The following is a 24,215-nucleotide window of genomic DNA, read 5'->3' as shown; positions in this document are numbered from 1 at the left end:
TCGTCATTCATGGTGCGTGTTTTTTCTGGAGTCAAGGGTTTTGCTATCGTTCTTTCAGATGTCACGCCACGCCCTAACGTGACATCTCAGAGTATGAAAAAAGAACGCTTTTGTATTCGAGTGTGTACGTGTGAGAGGTGCTAAAGTATAAAATGTGAATCAACCAGATGCGATTAACACTTGCAGCGGGTCATGAACCTGTTATCATTGAGTGTCAACCGAGGTCGTACTGTCAGGAGACAGGACACGCGAGGAGACGCGCGTGTCGTTTCTCTGCGCGCCCCAACCACACTGACGCAATTTTATTTTCCTATTATTATTACAATATTATTATCAAAAGTAACAGAGATTGTAGAACGTTGAGCTAAGAAGAAGATCCAGCCAGGAACGGGGTAAAACAAACATTAGTACGGAAGGGGCTCTATACCCAGAACTGCGCTGAATTTGGAGATCTCGGAACTTGACGAAGCATAAGCATTTTAAGCACCATCCGTTTTGACAAATCATAATTCCGATACTTGAAAAACATTTGGCGGATTATTTGACATTCAAATTCCGCCCACGTTGTTTAAACAGCGGTCTATTCCGGAAGCTCGAGAGTCTTGTTGTAATTGTAAACCCTTGAAAAGTGGATTATCCGCCAATAAAACCCACGCAAAACACGGGCATGTGCGATCAGAGAAGTTTCCTTAACCTACGTGTTGGATATTTTATGCTTTGGAAAACAGATGTGGTATATGTTTGTATCTTTACTCGGAACTGACCTCAACTTCGCGTTGGTGTATATAAACCCCGCCAACGGAAAGATTTCCATATAGCCCCATACAACTTTAAAACAAAGCGGTAGTCGCAAAGCGGTCTAGTGGTTTCGTTATTGTTTTCTTTCTCCAAGAACTGTATACTTAATGTACAATGGGCTGTGTAGAAATCTTGTCCCACAAACTATCACCTTTACGAAGAACTTACAGAGTTTTTCACAAAAAACAGTTTGATTTATTTGTGTTATATCAAAACGGCAAAAAACATATGAAGAAAGAAGATGAACTGAGTGTCATTAACATTTCAGTTGTTTGTAATCTATTGTTTATTGTGTATAGAAGATAGAGAAGGTCGAAGTGGGAATTGTTGCTGAATTGGTTTCCTTCTGTGAGTATGCACAACACCAAGTTTCCCAATGATTTTTCAAGCGATTTCTCTGAAATAAACTGGTAAAAAGGTAATGATTCTTTACACAGCCAAAAACATCGAACATCTTCTGACATCTTGCAGCTTCTTTGCGCACAATGAAGAGCTGACAGCTTATATTTAATGTCAAACAATGTCTCTTGAGACTCAAATGGACGTGAATCCTGTCATCTGACCTCAACCAAAGTTCTCTCACGTACAGCAAACGCCCACACTACTAAAACAAAAGATAGACGGACTCGTGGAAAAGTTTGAAAGCCGACCTATCTGATCTTGGTTTTATGTGGGTCGCTTGTCACATGTGCTGATTAACAAGTTCTGAGAGGTTCATTGGATAGAAACCGACCGGCAGCGAAATTGTAATTGAAAAATGTTTGAATCTTGGTTGGAGAGTCGATCGTATTTTTCTTTGTTCTGTGCTGGTGCCTCAAGTTTATCTTCTTTCTCGAAACACTCATAGTGCTGACAAGGTCATGTCTCAAAGAATTTTTTTCTGAGTGGATTAAATTTAACACTGATATCTATTTTCGTCGAAACAGTGATGCGGAAATATCGCTGCAGACATGGTTCCTTCCTTCCACGGTTACATATTTTCATTTTTTAAAGAGAAATTATCCATTATCCGAGAAACGCATTTTTTCTTTTGTTCTCTCTGCTTTTCATCTTTTTTCATGTGTTCCAACCGCTCTGCGCGAATAAGAATATAAAAAGCAATTAATTTCCGTGCAATGTGGTTTAAGGTTTCAGACCGGTCTCTCGCCTGCAGTATTTAAAATATGTAGCTTGCCAGTACATAAAAAACCACAATCACGTAAATTACTCAGATCACTTTTTGGCTCCTGGCAAGAGAGTCTCACTAAATTCTCTTCATTCTTTTTGTTGTAATTCAAGATCATTCTTGAGAATAACCAATTTACCAATTTAAGTTAGACCCATAATTTCAAACTGATATGGGTTTTTTTTTTTCAAAATATTCGTCTGTTTTCAGAGACCGTAAAGAGAACTAATCCCACAGGTCCTTTTACATTTAACCGCAAGGAAGCGAAAATAGATTATCATTTTATACTTAAATTTTTTTAGAAAGATTACGACACCAAATTTGGTATTTTTGGCGAAACATTTATTTACGGCGGAAACTGCACCCCGTTTTTTGTTCGTTTAGAATGAAAAAGAAAATGGAACGTTTGAAGAAATTCACAGTAACTTGAAAAGTGTAATAAACAGAAAGGCAAACTCAGATTTGAACTTATAGTGCAAAGTTTTAATAAAATTGATTCTAACGTGGGCTTTGCTAAGTCACCGAATTAATAATTTGATTCTCTAATTTATAATGATGATGTAATTATTCCAGTTTAATTCATGAATATATAAGGTAACCCAAGCATAGTATACCATTGCGTGACTTTTTTTGATGATGGAAACCATTTGAAAAACACTTACTGACGCCTTAAGGGCTTTAAGCTTCTCTTTAAATGGTTTTCTTCAAATGATGCGTAAAAATTGATTTGTTTATTATTTTATCAGGGAAAGTTCAAATCACTTCAAAACTAGTTCGTATACTCAGTTAAATTACATTTTATATTCAGTTCATGACATTAAAAACGAACTGGATCAAAAACGATGACTCAGCCATTTTCCCGCGCTTGACTCGAATGGTGTAATACTTAATGGAATTAGAATTCTGATTGGTCGATCGTTTCGGCGCAAGTTTACCACTATACGAGCTCTGACCGAAACCAGTCGCACCCTGAATCATACATAACAGCGATATTTTAAATGCCTCTACGTACTTTTTTTTATTTCCCTCTAACTTTACAATATCTGAATTATAACGATTGCGCGCAATCATCTCAAAACATGTCAGGGTCTACTGATTGCACTGCTGCACGCAAATGGTATCCACCCCTTTATGTGTTCTAGTCACAAAACTCTTCGACATGACATCACGAGTAAAATTTTCTGTTTCTTTTACAAATGTTTCTCCTTCCAAAGAGAGTAGAAGGGAAGGTACAGGGCTGCCGCGCTACTGATCCAAGGCCATCTGAGAAGACTAGTGGTCTAGGTGAGGTTTCTGTTCTCACTGATCACTTTTCCTCATCAAGGGCAACAGAGTTATCGTGCAAGTGTGTTTAAGGACGTTGCGCAGAAATATTCGTTTAGATCCAGAAGTATTTCGGTAAAAACGACACGCGAGATATTGTGCTAACCATTACACCGAAGTTCCGGTTCTTGAAAACTTGTACACTCAGCACACGCAACTTTCCAAAATCCTGTTTTGATCAAACGTATGCAGCAAGAGAAACTTAACTTTGGAAAAGCTACTTCAGCTGCCCGCCCCCCCCCCCCCACTCCTTTTTTACCCAATGTCTTCACGAGATCGTCTTTCCAAGATAGTCGCTACTTTTCACACCTGTTATTAAGCTTACAGGGCAGGCCCGTCTCGGACGGAATTACATCGCATTTGTTCAATCCCGTCAGCTGACGCCCTTTTCTTTGGAAATTCCTGCAATCATTAGTTCTAAGATCAGACTTTTCACAGCGTGCATTCAGCTGAACAGTCTAAACAGAAATCACAGCATGGGACTTATTGTCTCCTACTTTCATCTAATTTTCGTACCTTTAAACCGATGGACTTCACCACTTCTCGATCTTAACCTGCTACCAGTTCCTAAAATAATCACAATTTTATTTTACGGGCTGCTTTGTTTGTGCATTGTTTGCGGTTGAAACTTGAGTTTTGATGATCACTTTGGCGCCTAATATTCCAACCACTCTATGCGATACAATGATAAAGCTCGCATACACACAATGATATTCAGTTACTTGCGTTAGGTAGGAGGTCAAATATATCACTATTTTTATATTTCATCACATCCTAACGTGTTGGCGGAGAAAATCATTGAAAAGGCTTTATTAGACTCCGACGCACAAACGGCAAATTTCAGTTAAAATTGCAGTGAAAGTAACCACTTACTCTGAAAATTATATCAGATTCTTTGTCTTCATTATGTTGTTAACAGATAGGGGATTCGTCAAATTTCAATAACTCAGCGTGGCACAACATCTTTAACTTGTTTTGTCTGTATAATGCGTGGAGGCAAAGTTTATCAGCAGTTCACCCCCCGACTCAGTCCGACAGACATGTTGTTTCTCTGCTGTCTCTTTTGTCGGCGTCCAGACCTTATGGCTGTAGATAAACTCTAGAAATGAAAATAAACAAATGATTCTGAAAAGAAATTGTTTTTAGCTTGCTAAGGCGCTAAAAAAAACTCAAATGCGAAAATATTACTTTTCTTTCAGATGCCGCGCGCATTAATACGTTCAAAGTTTGACCCAGAAAGAGGTTTACATGCTTTTTAAGGTTAAGGCGTTTATTGTACGTTTTCTACTTTATAAGCTGCGATCTCACGGCCAACCACAATAGTATTAGAACTCTTTGAAGCCCCTTGTGGTCAAAGTATTGAAAGCTTAAAACCACGGTGGTCCGCTCTTACAGTCCTTATAGTGTATTCTTCAATTGCTAGATAAGGAACTTCGTTTTCCGTCGCATCCGTGTGTGGATTTTTGGTGGGTAATATCTCCTCTCTAGACCGTGCCTTTTCTTCGGGAGAAGAGAGACAAGACTGATTAGGGTGAACTTAAACTGTGCAGTAGCTTGCCTATGACTATATTTTGGGGTTATTTTTAGCTGAAGCAGATGAATCATATACAAGCATTTTGCGGCGAGGCGAGATATCGATCTCTTATTTCATCAACAAAGAAAGCGCACGCGAATTTCGTAAACAATTCGAAAAGTTTTAAGTTGGGACCAAATACTGACAAAAAGAAACTTGTTTGTGAGTTAGTTAGTATGTGGACGTGATTAAGTGAAGTGTGCGATGATGTATGCGTTATATAAATTGCGAGATCACTCGCGGGAAAGATTTTTTGACTTCCGAGGCATGTGCAGAAGTCCATTCCCAACTCTCCTGCTTATTATCGATTATTATTGGTCGGGTTCTCTCCGGACGTATCACTTTGCGTGGTCTGGATAGCAAAATTAAAAAAAAAGTTTATTATTTTCCGGTGAAATCCAAAACCTATGAAATTTGAGTTTAGTCAGGAGTGATTGCGCAAAAAGTTTCTTCAAGAGGCTGAAAATATTAATCTTTTCCTGTCAATGACATGAATGTCTATTAAGCATAAATTATCATACGTTCGTTACGCGTGACGTCACACGTCTACAATACCGGGGTTAGTGAAAAATGGCTTCTCCCAGCGAGAACTGTCATCGTAAGGTGAATAGAATGAAGAACGAGTTATGAAAAAGGCTATGAATACGCCAGAACGCTGGTCCACTGCCTCTTCGGACAGTGATCTGTCCTCGATATTTGGCTCAGGTAAAAGTTTTCCAGACTTTTCGGAAACGCCGGGTTTTTGAGAGTATATTTGTTTTGAGTAGTAGCTCACGCGGAGAGTAAATTTTAGATTCAACTTTTTTAAGCTGATGTTTTATCCGTTACGTTTCTCCCTCTCTTTTATCGGATTGTTCGTATTTACTCAGAAGGAAGATGGGAAGGATTGAGAGCTAAAGACGTTCTTGACTTGTTACAGCAAAGAATAGCATTTTTCTACGGTAAGAAACAATGAGATTGGACGTGAGTTCTCGCTCGCTTTGAATACGTTTGAAATGTCCTCTTAGCATCACTGAATTTCAACGGTTCTACGTTGTAAAATGCCGGATAACACTCACCGTTTCTTCGTTTTAATCGATTCTCCTTTCGTATGTTTGAATTATCTAAGAAATAATCCATCACTTCGTTTATCGCGTAAAGCAAATAAATGTGCAATGGAGAGCGTCTTATAACTATGGTGATATTTCAATAAATTTAGTGCGCGACCACAATCTCTAATGGTTTTTGATAACTAATTTGTATGCGGCTTTTGTGATTCGTTGATACTCTTACCTCAAAGGAAAGTGCTGTCAAAAAAAATCTCCTTTTTGTCGTAAATTATGGCAAATTTTGTTTTTCAGGTGGTCGCGATCGAAGAGGAGGACCTATTATAACATTTCCGGCGCGTTCTAGGGCAGCAGAAATCGAACCTTGTTCTTTGGCTCGAGTTCTCACATACCTCGCCAGTTTACCGAGGTGGGTTATTTTTTAGTGATACCTTGATAACTTTTATTTTCATTCACTGTTTTGTCTGGTTTGTTGTTGACGAGATAGCCGCTGAATGTTCAAAAAAACAATCGATGTAATCAAAGAATCGTGTTCGTTGTCTTCACCACTTTTGCCGATCGCATTATTGTTGATTTTAGACGGAAAACTCGTCAGTTGATTTTACGTGTCAGTTTGAAGAGCATTCGAGTCGATTATAATGATGAGAGATAGAAGACTCCGATATGGAAAGTGGTTATTTTAATGGCTGTTTTTATTGTGTGGAAATCATAGTTCAAAGATGTGTTCACAAACTTGTCACGCGCACCATTAGGCTACGCATCTGTCTCGAGTAGAGGACCACACTGAAATTTAAGCGATCCACTTGAAGATCATGCTATTAAAAAACTGTGAACAATTTCTGTGACGCTGTCATTATTTCTTGTAGGATCTGGTTTCTACAAGCGAAGTAATGCTAATAGCATAAATCCTTCTTTGTAGAGTTGTCAGAATTTTTTGTTTGAACTGTCAAGTTTACTTCGAGGCAAAGAGACCCTTTTCATCGGTACATATTTCAGATATCAGAGGCTTTATATTTATTCTTTGTGCAGATTATTAATGAATCAAGGATGATTCAGTGATTGCATAATTTCGTCGAGAATCAGTGGTGGAAAGTGCTCTACAAATTTTATCGCATGACAGCAAAATTGTGGATTGTGTAAGGATCGAAGTAACTGTTTACCGTGCGAGACTTTGTTGTTTTTAAGAGCGTTTACAACTCAATGGAGCTCAAGGAAAAATGCGATTATTGAATAGTTTCTGCCGTATTTGTTTTGTTTTATGTCTGCAAGTGGTTTTAGTAGATATATCTTGCTCTTTGAAAATTTCTGTCATTAAATAATTAACTAGATTTTTTTCAACCAGTTCACGCAATCAATCATTTTTGTCCTCAAAGTTGAATCTAACTTTGTCGTGTTCGTCCGGAATGAACATATGGTTTCGATACCTTAGTGAAAGCAAACTAGCTATCGACTTTTGTGTTTTTATCCTCATTGCATGAGCTCTCCATTCGCTTTTGTTTTCACTTCACCATATATGATAGCCAGTATTTTGTGAATTGTAATCATCAATAAATTTTGTTGTTGTCTGAGAACGTTTCCGAAACTTTCCCACAATTGGGTCAAATCACAGAAAATCATTTATTAAATAAATTTATCTTCCGCAAGGTTAATGTCTCCTGTCACTAAGAACTTTCTCAGCATACGTCTGATCTATTGCATTAATTATTTATTCTTGGAGAACCTTTTTCCCTCGTACAAACAACTGTAGTAAGAGGTTTTTTTAGAGGAAAGTGTTGTTGATAAACAGTGTGGGAAAAACTGTAAGTTTTATGGCCGACGAGGAATTTTGCTTGTAAATCACGAAGAGTAGTAAGGACTTCAAGTTTCCTTGATTGTAAATGTAGGTAACCAATATTTTTGACAAAATATCAAAATTTGCATGAAGAAAAATTTTCTTAAATGCACCTGTTAAGTGTAAGGCATTTGTTTAGTCAAAATCGTACAAAAACATTATTTTTGTTGCTTTAAAAGTGTGTTTTTTCAGTTGCAAGAGTGTGTAGGTCTGATGTTTTCTGGGGTATCTTTGTAACTTGCTGATGTGTAAATTGAGAAAGAACTTGGTTCTATGTAGGCCTCATACTGTTGCATACATCACCCAGAGGCTAAAAAATCTGTGGGATATCACTGAAACCAACATTGAATAGTTGTTTCATTCAAGGTTTTTTCAAAACAAAATGTAACGTAAAGTACAACAGCTTTTCATAGTTTTTATATTTTATCACAAGTAAGGAGGAATGTCATAGAAAATTTCTTGCAATTTGTATGATTTATTGGTGTCTGTTCTTCATACTGCCTGAACACATTTTAATCATGCTTTTGGAGAAGAATGGTTAATGTGTCAGTGATACTTTTTTGGTGTTTTGATGCTAGACATTTTTTTTAACAAAATTATATGAGAAATTGTGATTCCAGACACGCTTTTGTTGAACAATATCTTTCGATGCGTGGGCTCTTTTCCACGTTGGAGATTTGCCAGGCTGTAAAATATGTGTCTACCTATTAGCATTATGTAATTGGATTACAACACCTCTTGTGGCTGAGAGCACCTTGATAGAATTCAAAACTTTTTTATAAGAGTCCAAGGAAGAATTGTTTACATGTTTTCCATAATTTTCAAATTCTTTTGTGTGTAGTATTTGATTGAAGCATGCTCGACAAATATTGTGTTGGCAGATTTGTTAAAGTGTTCTTAAATTTCATATATTGTTTTTCATTCATAAATACCACTTCCTAGAATTCTTTGCATTCATCAAAATTAGAGAATTCCATATTATCACAGTGATCATGAAATTCTATAAATTCTAAACTTAAAAGATTACAGCTGTACATAGGTTTTGTCAACAGAGAAGATTTAGGTCAAAGAGTTGAAATTTTAAGATAAAATTTTAAGATAAATTTTATGGAATTTATTCAGAAGTTCACCAGTTGGAAAGAATCTGTAGCAAACTTGTAATAGACATCCTTCTGGTTTGTAAAATTTACTGAAATGCACCAAGTCCAACTTACTTTTGTTATGTGCAAAAAATTGGCATGCTCAAAAGGTTGTGAAGACGCAGAGCTGATGTACTTTTTGAGGTGAAGTTTAACTGTGTATCTAAAAGGTGAATTATTCTGTCATCCCAGCATTTCGCGCTATGACTATTTGGTGACCATGCCAAGATGAGCAAGTTTTGGCGAGGAAGTAAAAATTTTGATACTCAAATTTTTAGCACTATAGTTATCAATATGCATCAGGCAACCTGTTGTCTGAAGTCGGAATGAGATAGAGCTTGAACTGGACACACTGCACAAAGTAGCTGAATTGATTCAACTGGTTAAAATGGTCAAACAAGCTGATGTCCTGCGACTGGTCAAAATGCACAAACTAGCTGAATTGGGTTATATAGTTTTTCATCAAATAGTGATTTGAACATAGATAAGCTTGGAGCTCTGCATCACTGTTAGTTAGTTAGAAGGGAAAAAAAACTTGGCAACGTGACAAAACATGCATTTATATAATGATTCACATACTTGACAATGACGTTGGTCATAGTACAACCAAGTACAATCTGAGGAAAGAGACAAGTCACCATCCTAAAATAAACACTGATAGGTTCAAAAACACGTTTGTTAATCGCTTAATTTTTAAACATAATCTAGTCTTATAATTTTTATCTTGATTTTCTCTGTAATTTATATATATGCCTTCTTTTAATGTTGTAACATAGGATATGTGATTATTTATCTTATGACTTAATAAAGATTCAATAATAATAATAATAATAGTGCTGCACACCTTTTATAAAAAATTTGCGGAAGTTTGAACTATATCCTCAATTAAATGCATACCTTGAGATTAAATGCTGTCGGTGATGATGGATTAGTGTGTGCTAAAATCTCTTAAGGTCAGACCTGAGGTCAAAGAATGACGCATATCAAGGTGGGGGGGGAGGGGATAGGAGGAGGTGGGGAAAGGGTGAGAACATGAGAGCTGATAATTTAGGAGAATCTTCATTTAAATTTTTTTCCTTTTTTAAAAAAATTTTCCATTAAGCTTCAAGTGAACATTTAACTTATGTTTTTCCTTTACCCTTTTCACCTCAACATCAGTATGCATATTCTCCATACTGTTCTCTATACATTTCCTAAGGTGCTGACGAGGAGAATTTGTATTACAATCAAGAGCCTCTTTACTTGGTGATCATCTCCTATAATCTCATGACCTTAGCCCTTTAACTACCATGAGTGACCAAGACAGAATTTCTCCTTACAATATCAATACAATATCAAGCAGAAAAGTAATGAGAATGAAGAAAAATATCAGTTTGGGGATTATAAGTTGATCCAATATGAAATTCTCCAAACTAACATTACAAGAACTGTATGGAAGACAGTAAGGAGAATTGCTAATGAGATCTTGGGAGTTCAAGGGTTAATGTTTGATTCAGGGGTGACATTGTGGGAAGAAATTAGATGCTAGTCATTCTAAGGGGTTAACAGAATAAAAATTGTATACTTAATCATGTGCCTGTGCATGAGAGCACTGTATTCCACCTTTGATATCATCGAGGAAATTATTATGTCAAGGATAACTTTTATTGGTGATTGAAATTGTTTAAAACTTCAATCTTAATTGACCTTTTTTTGTCTACCTCTATCAGTGATCATGAAAGGGAACTTGGTTTCAGTCTTGTGCTGGACATGCGAGGATCCACATGGCCTTCTGTTAAGCCTATGCTAAAAGCTTTACAGGTTTGTTTCACTTGGTATTGAATGAAAAATTCTCATTACTCACTAAAGCTGGTGACACACTTGGCCATTACATACAGTGATCCTGTTGAATTTGATCGTATATAATGATATATGATATTTGAATGATATAATGCAAAGTGTCTTGCCGGTGTAAGGTATGTAATCTAAGGTGACATGTGGGAAATATAATGTGCATAAGCTTATCCTCTGAGTGAACATTGCTGAATATCAACTGCATGCTACTTTGAAGAAGTTTATGATACATCTAAGTGTAAATCAAGATATCTTCTGTAAAATTAATACGAATTAAAGATGTTGCGCACAGACAAGCACTTCCTTATCATGAATGGTTAATAACTGGAGTTCTAATGATTTCTCTAATTTTATTGCCCTAACAATCCAGGTTAAAACTGAATAGTGGTATTAATTTGAGCGTTTTGATATCATCTGTGAACAGTGGAATTTCGTTTTTCATTTACATCATTGCATGTGCAGCCTGTACATATTATGCTTTTATCCACATGGTGGCTTTCACTAGAAACAATTGAAATGTCTTTAATAATCAAAATGCCATGTTCCTGAATTAATTCCTTTCTGAAATATTGAGCTGAGATATTTTACAAGTTACTTTGTGGTTCAGTTTTTGTCGTCATCTTCTGTACCTGCTTGAGGATTGGTATTTTGGTGGCCAATGCGACCTTTAGAATGGCATGTCTATGTTCCATACAATTACCATAACAATAGATAGAGGGATTTAATAAAATTACTCCCAAGTCTGAGTATTACACTGAGCACTGCATGATTTCACTGGACTGGATGTTGACTAATACAATTTGTTCGTCTCCTTTATTGAAATGGAAGCACTTCCTACAGCCCCTTTCTTAAAAAAATATGAAAAGTTGTGTAGATGATCTCTTACACTGTAAGATATGTAAATAAATGCAGCTGCATGTATATGTACATAGAAAGCTTTGTAAAGTCAGCTAAATATACAAATTACATTCAGGTGGTAATAATCAATAGTTATTGCCAGCAGTATCTTTTATTACCACCTAAAATCATGTGGAACATTAGAAAATTCAATAAATAAAAGATTGCTCTTACTAATGGTATAAAAATTTCTTTTAACTTGTCATGCTTAAATTGAGGAAGAACACTGCTATTGTATTTTGTGAATTATGAAATTTCCCTCTAACAATGTTCAGTAAAATCAATGAACTGACCTTCAACAAAGGAGAATGAAGTATGTTTTGAGTTATTAGTCAGTTAATTAATTATTGTTGTTGGTAATTCAACCAGCTATTGTGGTGTTATTTGATAGGTTAAAAAGAGATCTCTCTCTGTTTGATCATTTCCAATCATTCTTTGATATATTGAAATATACAACATGATAACTCTGCAACTCTTTTATTCGAAATTGATAAAAAGTGACCCAACTACTGTCTGTCCAAATTTGCTCAATCAACAAATACAATTGTATCCTTGAAAAGCCAGTAAAAAGTTAATGAACTGAAAATCAGGATTTCCTTTGAATTTCAAAGGAACCTGTCAAAAATGACCACAGTATTTTCTAAGCCACTTTGATTAATTTTCTGTAATTTATGATGGCAGATTGGATGACAGTGACAGATAAATGTAACACAGCTTTTTACTGTTCCAACGCCTGAGGTATTTTTCCCCTTTGCAAAAGGTATTCATGGCAGTGACACTAACTGGGGTTTAATTTTCTTATTCATCTTTCAGGAGTGTTTTATTGCTAAGATTCATACTGTTTACCTTCTGAAACCTGACGGATTTTGGGAACGAAGCAGAGTGTCATTTGGAAGTTCAAAATTGTTATTTGAGGTTAAGTACTGAAATTCTACCAAATTGTATTATTCTGACTGTGACACAGCATGGTGGAACTTCAATACACTGATATTGACAATTTTACCACAAGATACCTTGCCATATATTAACTCAAGTTATGATAACTGTGGTTAAGAATTCATGTTGTATCATTGTTTTCTGTAAAGAAGTTCCAACATCTTTGTTTTTTAAAACATTCAAGACCACTCTAGAAGGTTCCTTGTGAACTGATATGTAGACTACATATAGTTTATCTATCCATGTAAAAATGCAAAGGTCATGTATGTGTTAAAAATACTTTTCCTCTACCAAATTTATCTTGTTTTGTTTCACTTCATCAGGCATGTGAAATTATTATTAGTTATCTCTTAAAACAACACATTACTTCAGTATTTTACCTTCTGGTTTCTCATTACGTATGCTATCCAGTTGATCCTGGCGGCTTTGTTACTGTCAAATCTAACATAACACATCTTTATTCTGTAAAATGCTCTATAAGGTCATGTGATTTGATGTCACACTGCCTTGTAATTCTGTCACCTTTAGCAATTCAAGTTTCATTGCTTGTCCTGATTTCTTTGATGACCTACAGGTGAAAAACAATGGCCTATACATAGTGAAATTTGAAACTTTTATGTCAGACATATTGTCCCAATTCATCAGAGTTCAAACTGTCTGATTTGAAATGTTCTGTCACAGAAGTCTTCCTTTCAAAAGCCTTTCACAAAGCTGTGGTTTTAGAGCATAAACGGTGTGTTGTTATTGATTGTTTATATATTGTGTGCTTGTGAAATTTTGTGGTTCTCTGTAAGATCTGAGATAATTTAATTTAAGGACAGTCCCGGCTCTGAGGGATTGCATGACATTTTTGGATTTTTGTGGTAACAACTTCTCTATTGAAAGCTCCTTATTCATTTGGTTATCATGTCTCTGAGAGATGAGATTTGCCCCTCTTAGTGTTACAGGCTTTGATTTTCTGCCGATAAAATAAACAAATATGTGCAACTGTATGAAAAGTTCAGACCTCTTCAACAGCAAGAATTTATCTACCATGGTGATAATGTGGGAAAGCCTATATGTTAAGTTATGATGTGTGGTTGGTACAACATTTAAAGGTTTCTATTTTTTACCTTAAAGGTTAGTATGATTTGCTCCATGTGAAAATGCATTCACGTGGATGGTTTTGTATATGACTTTTTTGTCTCTGTTATTTTCCTGTACACAACATATTTGTTACAAATGGCAAAGTTATAAGTCAAGAGAACAAGTGACACTTCATTGTTTGTATGTTTGCCATTGTTTGTTCTTGATTGTGGATTGGGTGAATAGAACAATTTTGGTGGCCAACTTCTGTTTTGGTTTTAGAAGGGCAAAGCTCTTGAGGGGCAATTAGAATTGATTGAAGCCACATTGAAATTGAAATTTGTTGATACAATTCCATAGATTATATATGTTTCTTTTATGCAGAGTATTTTGATTAAATCCTGTGAAGGCTAGTTTGCTATTTCAATTTGCTGTTTATGTTTGTGGATGTGATGTTTTATTATACATGCTGTATATCTTTTCACCATGCACAGATATTACATAATGACTTACATGTATGAACAGTAATTCATGTGTATAAACCATTTTAGTCTTTTTTTATTTGTAGATTAGTTAAGATAACAATTCTTCTTACTGTTTCCTATAGCTGTTTCTATAGAGTACATCATATCCATCACCAGTAAATCAAATTTGTAACCATGGTTTTTCAGTTGCTTTGTGCTAAATACTATTTTAGTTTTTAAAAGCACGTTTTTTGTCTATCTCTCTCTAAACTCTTCTGAAAAATTGCTGTGTGAGAAATAACTGTTGTGTTCAAAGGACAAAATCTTACTAGAAAACTAAGCTTGCACAGCGATCTCACTTGAGAACATGTAACTGCAGAAAGTTGAATATATTTGTTTTAAGTCATGATGATGGTATCTTGTTTTCATATCATTTTGTGACCTTCATTTTTCTAGTAAAATGTAGCATATGTTTTTTTGGATTTAAATTTCCTTTTTTTAAATTCTGATCTATGTATGTAAATATATATTTTTTATCATCAAGTGTTCTTGATAGGGCAAATGTCAAGTATCTATATTTCACTGAAATCTTTGAAATTCCTATCTGTCTGTCATGGCTTCTTCTATTTAAATAGTTATTTTTTCCTATCGTCTGCTGAATTCAAGGCCAGAACAAGAGTACTTCTTTAAGGCTTAGTCTAGACTTACCATATTGTTTTTGATATTTGCCTGTCTAATGTGAAGTGGCAATGGAATGGTTTCAGAATCTGCGTAAAAAATGACCTCTTTAGTAGCTGCTTCCAACCCACAGCACATTCACTGCTGGTTATATACATGTAAATGCTGTACTTTATTATTCCTGTGGAAAAACACATGCCGAGCTGGCATTGGTTATGATTCATTAATTTTGGTTCCCCGAGGTTACTAGATAATGACCTTTCTTAATGTAAAGTTTTCCATTATGATGAAAACAAAGACAAATCAACTTAAATTCGGTTTATGCAAATGGATTTAAAGGCAGGAAGTCACATTTAATGAATCAGACGGCAGTCAAAAACCATTTTTGGGGAGTTTGATTTGATGATCGCCTTTTGATGTGGAACTATTGATTTATCAATCCTACTACTGTTGCTGACCACTTTATTTCTGGGGCAAATTGGGCAGAAATTTATTCACTGTCAAGTTATTTATCGTTTGGTACACATAAACACATATGTTTGGAGTCTTCAAGGCACCTAAGATTTTATAATGTGTTCTTCAGGTTAGTGGAGCATGACTCATCTACAAATAGTAAACAGAGAGATATTTTATCACTCTTTCTGTATACTCTCGTTTTCTGACTTATCAATCGAAAGTTACTATTCACTTTGTGTTACTCAGAGTTTCGTTTTACTTAAATTATTCAAATTCAAATGAACTTTTTCCATTTGCAGTATGTTTAAGCCATGTTCCTCTGTTTATAAATATTTTTCCTAGTCCTTTGTTGATGGTGATGAAATGTTGTGTATTTTCAAACTGTGTTTGCCTGTCCTGTTGCCATAAGATTTCATTATGACGGTCATTTGGCATTTTAGAATGACATACAAGGTTTGCACTCGATGGAGTGTTCTGTTGTATTGTTGTGTTATAAATACAAGTTATTGAACAATCTATGTTTAACTTGCAACCGGTGTAAGTCATGACAGTTGCCCTAGGGCAACACAGTGTATTTTGATGACCTCCAAGACCTGTTTCATTTCCCTAAGATATTCCACACATTTAAATTTCAAACAGGCATTGCATTTTAATCAAAGGTTCATGTTATGTTCAATTTTGTAATATTTTTTATCTCTAGGCTCATTCAGTAACATGGATTTTTCAATGTTAGGAACATTTGCAAACTCAATGGCTTATGACTAATTTGTCCACTAAATTTCACTTTGAAATTTTTCTTTCGGTGAACATTTGATCAGCACTCAGAATATCAATGCTTAAATACTCATTTTTTTGTGAGGCAAACATTTTATCCATGTCATGCACAATTCTGTGAGTGCAAGTTTTTTTTGAAGTAAGTATTTTTTTAGCTATTCATTACAAAAATAAGTTATATCTTGATGGTTTCTTGGTTGTAAAGATCAGTAAAATTTCAATTATGATAATTACTGGTTCGTGGCACAATAGATATTTTCCACCAGCTGGTTTGTGACAACACTTTCCAATCTGACAATCTCTTTGATGTTCAAGCTTTTAAATGGGGTGATTTAACATTTTTTCAAATTGTGATTTTTGCAAATTCTTCTGCTCAATACACAGATTTAAGTTTATTAGACCTGGGTGTTTGTCTTTTTTGGTGCAGTGTATACCAGTATGTAGAAACTGTTTGAACACATGGTCTAATTAAATAAAATTTCACTCTGAAATAATTTTTTTCTGTCTAGTTACTCTTTACAGTTATGATATCTTGCATGTACAAAATTTATTCTTTGGTTGTTAGGCATCAAATTTTACATGTAATAAGAATTTATTATGAAATATAGTACAGTCCCTAATAAATCCAGATAAGATATTTTTGGTATCACCTCCTTAAAGGTACAATTTTTTTTATCTTAAGGGCAAAGTTACCTTTTTAAGTAAACATACTGATATGATTTTTTTGATGATTTGATTGAGTTTGAATTTGTTGGTTTGTCACACATACATGTGAATTATGTCCAGAAATGACAACGGAAATCTCACAAGTGACAATCAGCTCCCAACTAGAGTCTGCGAGGCAGGGGTTCAGCATCTGTCAAACCCTGAGTCTTTAAGGCTTCTTTTCTGCAATTGCTAAAAACCTGTAAGGATCATTTCTTGCTTGTTTAATTGCATTTGTTATAAATGTATTGTCAAGGTGTACATTTGAGTGTTAAGGTTGTAAGGATTTTTTTTTTAAGTCCCAAAATATATTTTACTGACCTGAAGGCAATGTAGCTTTGTGAAGTTATATGTACTTTGTTGTGTCAAGTTATATGTACTTTGCTGTACCAACTGCCTGGACAAGATCGGGCACTAAGCTTTTGCCAAACTCAGTTTATTAAGTGATGTGCACTACTTTATTTCCAGGTTGGAATTGTAATAATTGAAAAGGCAGTTATATTTTTAAAGAATTTCCTTGTTGTTTTTTTTTTGGTATTGTTTGGTGGAACCTATATTACAGTTTTTGTGATGGATATCTTCTTTTGACCCTTTGACTCCTAGGACTGACTAGCATGTGATTTCTCCTTACATCACTGCTATGGAATCAAAAATTAAGGTTCTGAGAATAAAAGAAATGATCACTGACTAGCTCGTGATTGTCAAACAAATTCTCCTTGTCAGCACCTTAGACATTCTATAGAGGACAGTATGGAGAATGTGGCCCTCATCCTGTTTACCACTCTACTGTTTGTTGTTGACTGTAACAATTTAGTTGAAATGCAGTAGGGGCCTAAGATCTTATCAGTTTAGGGTAAATGATGGCTAGGGTTTAATTCCTGTTCAGATTAATTTTTCTCTTTAAGTCTAAATGAGATGACTGGGAAGAAATTTAAACTCTGTAATTACTTGGAACATCCAGTTGTTCATTAAAGTTGAACTCTTTTGAATGAATCATTATCACAGGAGTTGATTTCTTGTCATATCCTTCCAATTGAAAGTCACACTCTTTTTCCTAGAGAGTTTGAGGTATTACGCACGGATAGATTTGGGTGAAATGTAGGTATCTTTAAAAAGGAGTCCTTTTGGAGAGCTTAAGTTGTAGGTTTTTTTAAAAAGTATGTTTTCAAAATAGTGTGCAGTTGATTACATGAAGCACCTGCTCAAAAGTGTAGAAATCAATTTTCTACCGATTCTTTCCACAGTTCCATTTCCATGGTTACCATTCTCTTAATTTGAGCTTTCCAAAGGTTCACTGAAAGTAGAAAGCAAAAATATAAAAAAACTTGTTTTTCTTCCATGAGGATAAGGTTAATTTTTAAAAGTGTTTTCAGACTTTCCCAGCATGTGTCTCAACATTTTGGTTATTGTTGTGACCCACTAGCCACTAAATATTGGAAACAATTGATTGCACAGCAGGGTTTTTTGCTGGCTGTTCACAATTTATAAAATAATCAATCAGGCTAGATTTTCCCCAATTTCTCTTTTTAGCCTTCTTTGCATATTATCAAAATTAACCTTTGCAGGTGATGTTTGTTAAATGAAAAATGATTTGCACCAGAGATTATGTGTTCCTTTGATTTTAGTGATGTCTTTCTCAAGGCATGTGATGATGTTTGATGTGTATCATATGATCTCTCTTGGATTAATGTTGGTGTATCCTCCAGCTAGGCTTTATACATCATGTATCCTCTCATATTTTTCTCAGCATTGTAAGAAATATGGTATTGTGCAGACTTTTATTTATTTTTTGTGGTGTGATATTTTATTTTCGATGGTTTGTGCGTAATGTTGTGTGTCATGTCTTGTTGCTTTAAATTGAACATTGATGTTAAAACTTAGATTTAATCTGTAATCTCCTTAAAGTGGGATATCTTTGGCATGAAAAGGAGTTATTTTTTAAGTGGGTGTAGTCATAATCTCCACATTGTGGAGATAATACGTGATGTATTTTGTATGTGCTATTGGGATTTGACTACAAGTTCTGAATACTACAATAGGTACAAAGATTGAGGTTTTTCTATCTGGTGAAGAATTTTGAATGTTGGTTTCAGCATAGTGATGATGACAAGTTACTTATAGTAACTGTTGGTTGTACATATTTCATTGCATAATAGTAAAATACATGCTATTTGATTTTTGGTGTCACTACACCACAGATCAAGTTCATTTTATGTTTAATTTTCTTTCAACTCTATGCTAAATTTAAGTTTTATATTTCTATGTTATAAATTCACTTTTACGCATTACCACTCGTAAATCAAGGTAAATGTATGATGAAAATTGAACAATAGCTGATACTTACCACTAAAATTTCTGTTTATAGTAACTCATGTTGATATGTTCTGTAAACTAAGGTTTATATGTAGATGCTGTTAGTTGGAACATATTTGTTCTTGAACTAATTAACAATTGGTTCATGCTTTAGTGTGCACTATTGAGTTATGGAGCACATGGGAAGTTTGGAGAGCACTCAAGAAGCTAGAGGTTCCCTCGGCTATTGCCTTGGGCGACTCTTATGCTTCTTGGGTGCTCTCCAAACTTCCCATGTGCTCCATAACTCGATAGTGCACGGCTAAAAGCATGAACCAATAGTTTTATAACGTAGCTAGTCGGACAGTGAAGCAATCATGATGGCGCTGATGCCGAGTCTCCTTTTCCGTTGTTTTTCTCTTTTTCTGCCTCAACTCTAGCCCAAAAATTGTCTTCGTTTTGGGACTGGTGGGCTGAGTCTCTGTTTGTATCCATTATTGTTGCAAAATATATTGTTTTTCCCCGGGCTAACAATGGCTGCTCACATGAAAAAAAAAATTTCAGGAGAAGTGATTTGCTCACACAATCAGGGTACACTATCGGGATTTTAAGCATGCTTATGTATACTGAATTTGATTGCACGGCTCTGCCAGCTATGTTATAATACTTAATATAACTGATATAAAAAGACTTCTGGTGGGTTAGATGTGCACCTGTTATTTACAAGAGCAGAACAAAGTCCAGTTGAAAAAAAAAAAACTCCATTTTTCACTTATCCTTCCTTTTTCCCTTTCTTCCTTCTCTCCTTTATATTTACACTGTTCATGTTAAATTGTTTTTTTTCCTAGACATTGACTTGTGCACCTTGTAAACAATTCACATTAATGTTTTTACCTCAAGCTGAAAGTGAAATGAATTATCTATTGATGACTTTTACATGTTATTATTTTATCTCTCAGTTGCAGGGTGCACTATGATTGGTCAGTGAAATATGGCTGACCAATCAAAGTGCACATTGTTATACTGCTAAATTAAAATGTTTGTTTGTATTGAAATCTCCCCCTCTATTTGAACTGAGAGATCACATATTTATCTTACTATCCCTGTTTTCTCGGCCTACACTGTAAGTTACGGAACCTCAGCCCATAACTTACCATGTAGACCCTGAACTCAGTTTTAAAGAGGTATTACAGCATACCTTTAATTTTGAATTGTTTCGTTGTAGTAATTAATTACTGAGACGATGATCACATGGTAATTTGAAAAATGTGATATTTCATTTTAGACTGCCCTCACATCTCTGGATGGTCTCACAAAATTTATCGACATTGATCAGCTAACTTTAGATCTGGGAGGTACCTTTAAGTATGATCATTCCAAGTGGATCAACATGCGAATGGTGAGTTACAAACTTTACCAAAGGCTTAGAATCTTACCAACCAACTGGCCAATCTCTACCTTAGATGCAGATGCGTGTTATTGGTTAATGGTTCTTTTGAGGTTGCGTGTCTTTATTGTGGGCATCTATGTGGTTCGTAAATTTCTAGAACTTAAAAAATATTATTGGTGTATTTCTTGAAAGGAATTCCCAATTTTCAGTAGATATTCTCTCCTCTCTCATCATTTGTTGGCTTGGTATATTCATGGTATTGAAAAATGTACATCATTACAGAGGTTTCCAATGAATATCACAAGCAATGAAAAGTTTCAAGTACATTGCAGATCATAATATCCTATGAATGTTTTGATTTTCTCCTCAGAGTTAATGAGATGTTATATTATTGTTATTGTCAATTCCTATATGAGATATGACTGAAATTAGCAAAAACAGTTGCAATAATTTAAGTGGTTTTTGGGTGATCAAATTGAATGTCTTTTTATGAAGAAGTCCAATATTCCTCCTGATTTAGACAAGTATCCAAGTTTGCAGTCCTCTTTTATACTTTTGTGTGTGAATTTGCATTTTATATATGAGAAAAAGCAAATTGACTGAATTTCTGATGTAATACTGATAAAATAAGGGAGATAGTTTGATATCAGGCCTGAGATCAATACCACCTGTTGACACACAGCTGAAAGTTACAATATCCTGTTTTATTCTTCTGACAATTCACAACTAAACTGCAGTTAGTGTTATGTTGGCAGAGGTTACTTTGAATTTCTTTGGTTTTTAAGATAAATTCTTTCATATTTTATAAAGAGAAAATTGGATTCTTTTATCTCCCTGAAACACTGATTTGTATTCTGTAGACTCACTTGAATTTAATTAAACAGATAAGATTAATTGATTGGATAATGGGCTTTGGCTTATAACAAGATATTCCGTAGTAACAGGTGAAGGAGACCTATGGACAGGCATTGGGAAAATAACACTAGGTCTTATCTTCCCAAAATCAAATCAGTTGTACCAACAAATATGATTAAAACATGATGGTAAATAGTGACAAAAAGTATGCTGTCAAAACCATTTTCAGTACATGTTTATTGAGGTTATAAAGAAATAAAATCATGCCGCATGAGCTTGGCTGTTGTTTGATGAAGAGTTTTGACGATATGTATAAGGTATCGCTTTTTCTCTTTCAGGCACTGGAAAAATTTCTGTATGAGGCCTCATCGTTATTAGCCAAGTTAGAAGAAATTCAAGATGGCTTAGACAAGGAAGATTTTTCTGATACTCTTGAGGGTCTCAAAGATCAAATTAAGCACAATCAACATGTGAAAAAATGGATTATCAAAGCACCTGTGGAATTATTGCAAGAGGAGGGGGAAAAAATTCGCAATACTATAAAAAATCCAAGCTATGAAGATTCTGAAGATAGTTTAACAGAGGATGATGTGAAGAAAGCAGAGCTACAGATACAGGAATTAGTGGAAGGCTTGCATACCAAGAGGCAAAAGTTGAGGGAATTATGGAACTTGCGGAAGATGAGACTGGATCAGTGTTTCCAGTACCGTGTTTTCCAACAAGATGCTGAGAAGGTAAAGACATTTTTTGACAGATTGTATTTGAAAATCTGTACAAAATATTATTTGTTCCTTATCCTTGAATTCCTCATTTGCTGAAAATTCATCTCTTGTTTGCATCATTTTTTTTCTCAAGCGATTGCAACCCACTTCTTATTTCCATTAAGGTATTCCTTTGTTCTTCATGATATGGGTATACTTCACTATTAAAATTCAGCAGTATGCAAATTGAAGCATGACTTGGGGTTAAATTTCCTTCTCTGGTGTACATGTTTAAGGGCTATCAATCCTCACAGAAATATTACGATTCAGTTCATTTGTTCTAGTTGAAAATTTTTATTAAGTTATGTGGAAAGACCATCAACTGAAATAGACCAAGTGATTTCAAAACTTCAGCTGACATTTTGGTAATGATGTATATCAGCAGCATCAAAACAAGCCAGAATCATCAGAGCACATTTTTATTTTGGTATTTTGACAGAAGAAAATTATGAGGATTAGGCTATGGAATACACTAGAAGGAATTGCTTTGTATGCTATTGTTTTTATTGACTTTTAGCAACAACAATGTAGTCACTGGTCTCACAGATTTTCAGTTTAAAATAATATGTTTATTTAGAGACATTGAGTGAGTCAGATGTTTAAAAGTGGAAAAATGTACAGTTCTTTCAGTTGGACTTGCAATACAATGTTTACTGCCTTACTGCTCTTCCTGGGCACAGCTCCTCATTACACCTTCACAGCCAATGGGAAAAAAGTTATAGAAACCCAACCATTTTTTCAACAGCATGACGTTATCACTATCACAACATAACTATACCATCCCTTATGCTTCTCATGGCCAATTTATAAACAGCGCTCTGTGGCTTCTGAGTAAGAAGTTTTTAAATAAGAAAAGCACTCTATTTGTGCCTTAACATCTTTGAAAAGTGCATGTGGTTCTCAGGAGGTGGGCTGTCCATACCATAGTTTAAACTTCAAATGAAGTGTACTGCTTTGATATAAAGTAGAGTTTCTCCGTGCAATGACTCCTGATTAAAGAAATTTGCTGCTGACGTAATACTTAATTACTAGACAGTTGAGTGGGACAATTAGGAAGCCTGACATTTAATTTGCAAGGTAGCTTCAGTAATTTTTTTGTGTCGATGCATGCAAATGGATTGTGTTTCTCTCTACATCAAAGGCTTCTTGACACAGGTTTAGTTTTGTACCATTGTATGTAATTGCACAGTCATGTTCTCTAAAGATTCTGATCGTAGAAAATGGCTTTTAATCTTGGAGATTGCCTGGGGCTTAATTTATTGTGTATAGATACCTTGTGATAAGGCTTTTCTTTTGTTGTTGTCGTCTCTGGTCTGCAACAGCTTGTGAAAACTGTATGGTAGATAATATAAATTTCAAACACCAAAACAACAGGCTTGTTGTGATAAGTGGTCAATTTAGAGAATAAAGGAAAGAATTCTTTTATTCTATAAATTCATTTTTGCAGCCATCATTGGGAAAAGTTTTCCTTAAAAATTTGATGTTATTCAGTATTTTGAAATACATGAAAAAATTGTACTTATTTTCTATAGAGGAAACTTTTTAGCATGAGAGTGTATGCAGCTAGGTGCACTATTTTTTTTCCTTTTTATCATTGTACTTGTTCAAAAAATTCTGCCTAGACTTAGTAACTTTAGAAAATTATTTGCCCAAAGATAATTTGATAGATACAAACTCTTCTTTGATGTCATAAATTTAAATACTTTTGATAAGAACATCAAAATAAAATCTTAACACTTAAATGGCTCTCAGAAAATGTAGTAAAGTGGCATTTTGAGGTTTTTACCGATGTTTAAAAACCCTCCTTGGTTAATTAAGTGAATCCTGTGGTTTATTTGCTTTTAGCTTGGTTCTATTTCTTAGCAGGGGATATGGTGAGTTGTCATAGTAAGGCTTAAAACAGATGCCATTGAACCTTTGTTTTTCTTGTATAGGCCTATCAGAGCTTCATGATCTTGCTTTTATTCTGTAAATCCTTTAATCCCAATAATGGTATTTTCATGTGATAAAACTGTGGTGTTTTTGTGTTCTTTGTGTAGCTCTGCAATGGTTAATGTGAGACTATGCAGTTTTAACACCGATCAACCCTTTTTAGCTGGATTTTTTATTTATTTTTGTTTGTCATGCAAAAATGTCATGTTTGGAGTTTTTCTAATTAAAATGGGGATGATAGATTGTGGTTTAGTTACTGATGTTGTCATTGTCTTTTATTTTTGATTCCTGTGGGTCCAGCT

The 24,215-nt window shown here is 34.9% G+C and overlaps 1 protein-coding gene and 1 long non-coding RNA gene across 16 annotated transcripts in view; one reads left to right on the top strand and one right to left on the bottom strand.

Annotated features, from left to right (window-relative positions):
- Window positions 1-24,215, top strand: part of LOC131794744 (kalirin) — a 99,690-nt gene that overhangs the window by 5,760 nt on the left and 69,715 nt on the right. For 8 of the 15 annotated variants that reach the window (XM_059112293.2, XM_066160184.1, XM_066160185.1 and 5 more), the window contains exons 1-7: window positions 5,411-5,564; window positions 5,729-5,800; window positions 6,200-6,314; window positions 10,585-10,675; window positions 12,419-12,520; window positions 20,261-20,374; window positions 21,559-21,954. In XM_059112293.2, the coding sequence (XP_058968276.2) occupies window positions 5,486-5,564; window positions 5,729-5,800; window positions 6,200-6,314; window positions 10,585-10,675; window positions 12,419-12,520; window positions 20,261-20,374; window positions 21,559-21,954 (969 nt within the window). In that variant the 5' untranslated portion in view covers window positions 5,411-5,485. Of the gene's footprint in view, window positions 1-5,408; window positions 5,565-5,728; window positions 5,801-6,199; window positions 6,315-10,584; window positions 10,676-12,418; window positions 12,521-15,196; window positions 15,332-18,382; window positions 18,447-20,260; window positions 20,375-21,558; window positions 21,955-24,215 lie in introns of those variants that run through there. The other 7 variants (XM_066160196.1, XM_066160195.1, XM_066160190.1 and 4 more) reach the window with 7 other exon arrangements.
- Window positions 3,587-15,129, bottom strand: LOC136277692 (uncharacterized). The gene is made up of 3 exons (XR_010715972.1): window positions 14,779-15,129; window positions 12,922-13,109; window positions 3,587-4,385 (listed from the first exon to the last, which is right to left on the bottom strand). It is a non-coding gene; the product is annotated as an uncharacterized lncRNA (long non-coding RNA).

Source organism: Pocillopora verrucosa, chromosome 13, assembly GCF_036669915.1.
Source record: "Pocillopora verrucosa isolate sample1 chromosome 13, ASM3666991v2, whole genome shotgun sequence".
Taxonomy (NCBI): domain Eukaryota; kingdom Metazoa; phylum Cnidaria; class Anthozoa; order Scleractinia; family Pocilloporidae; genus Pocillopora; species Pocillopora verrucosa.
This window is presented reverse-complemented; position numbering and strand designations above follow the sequence as displayed.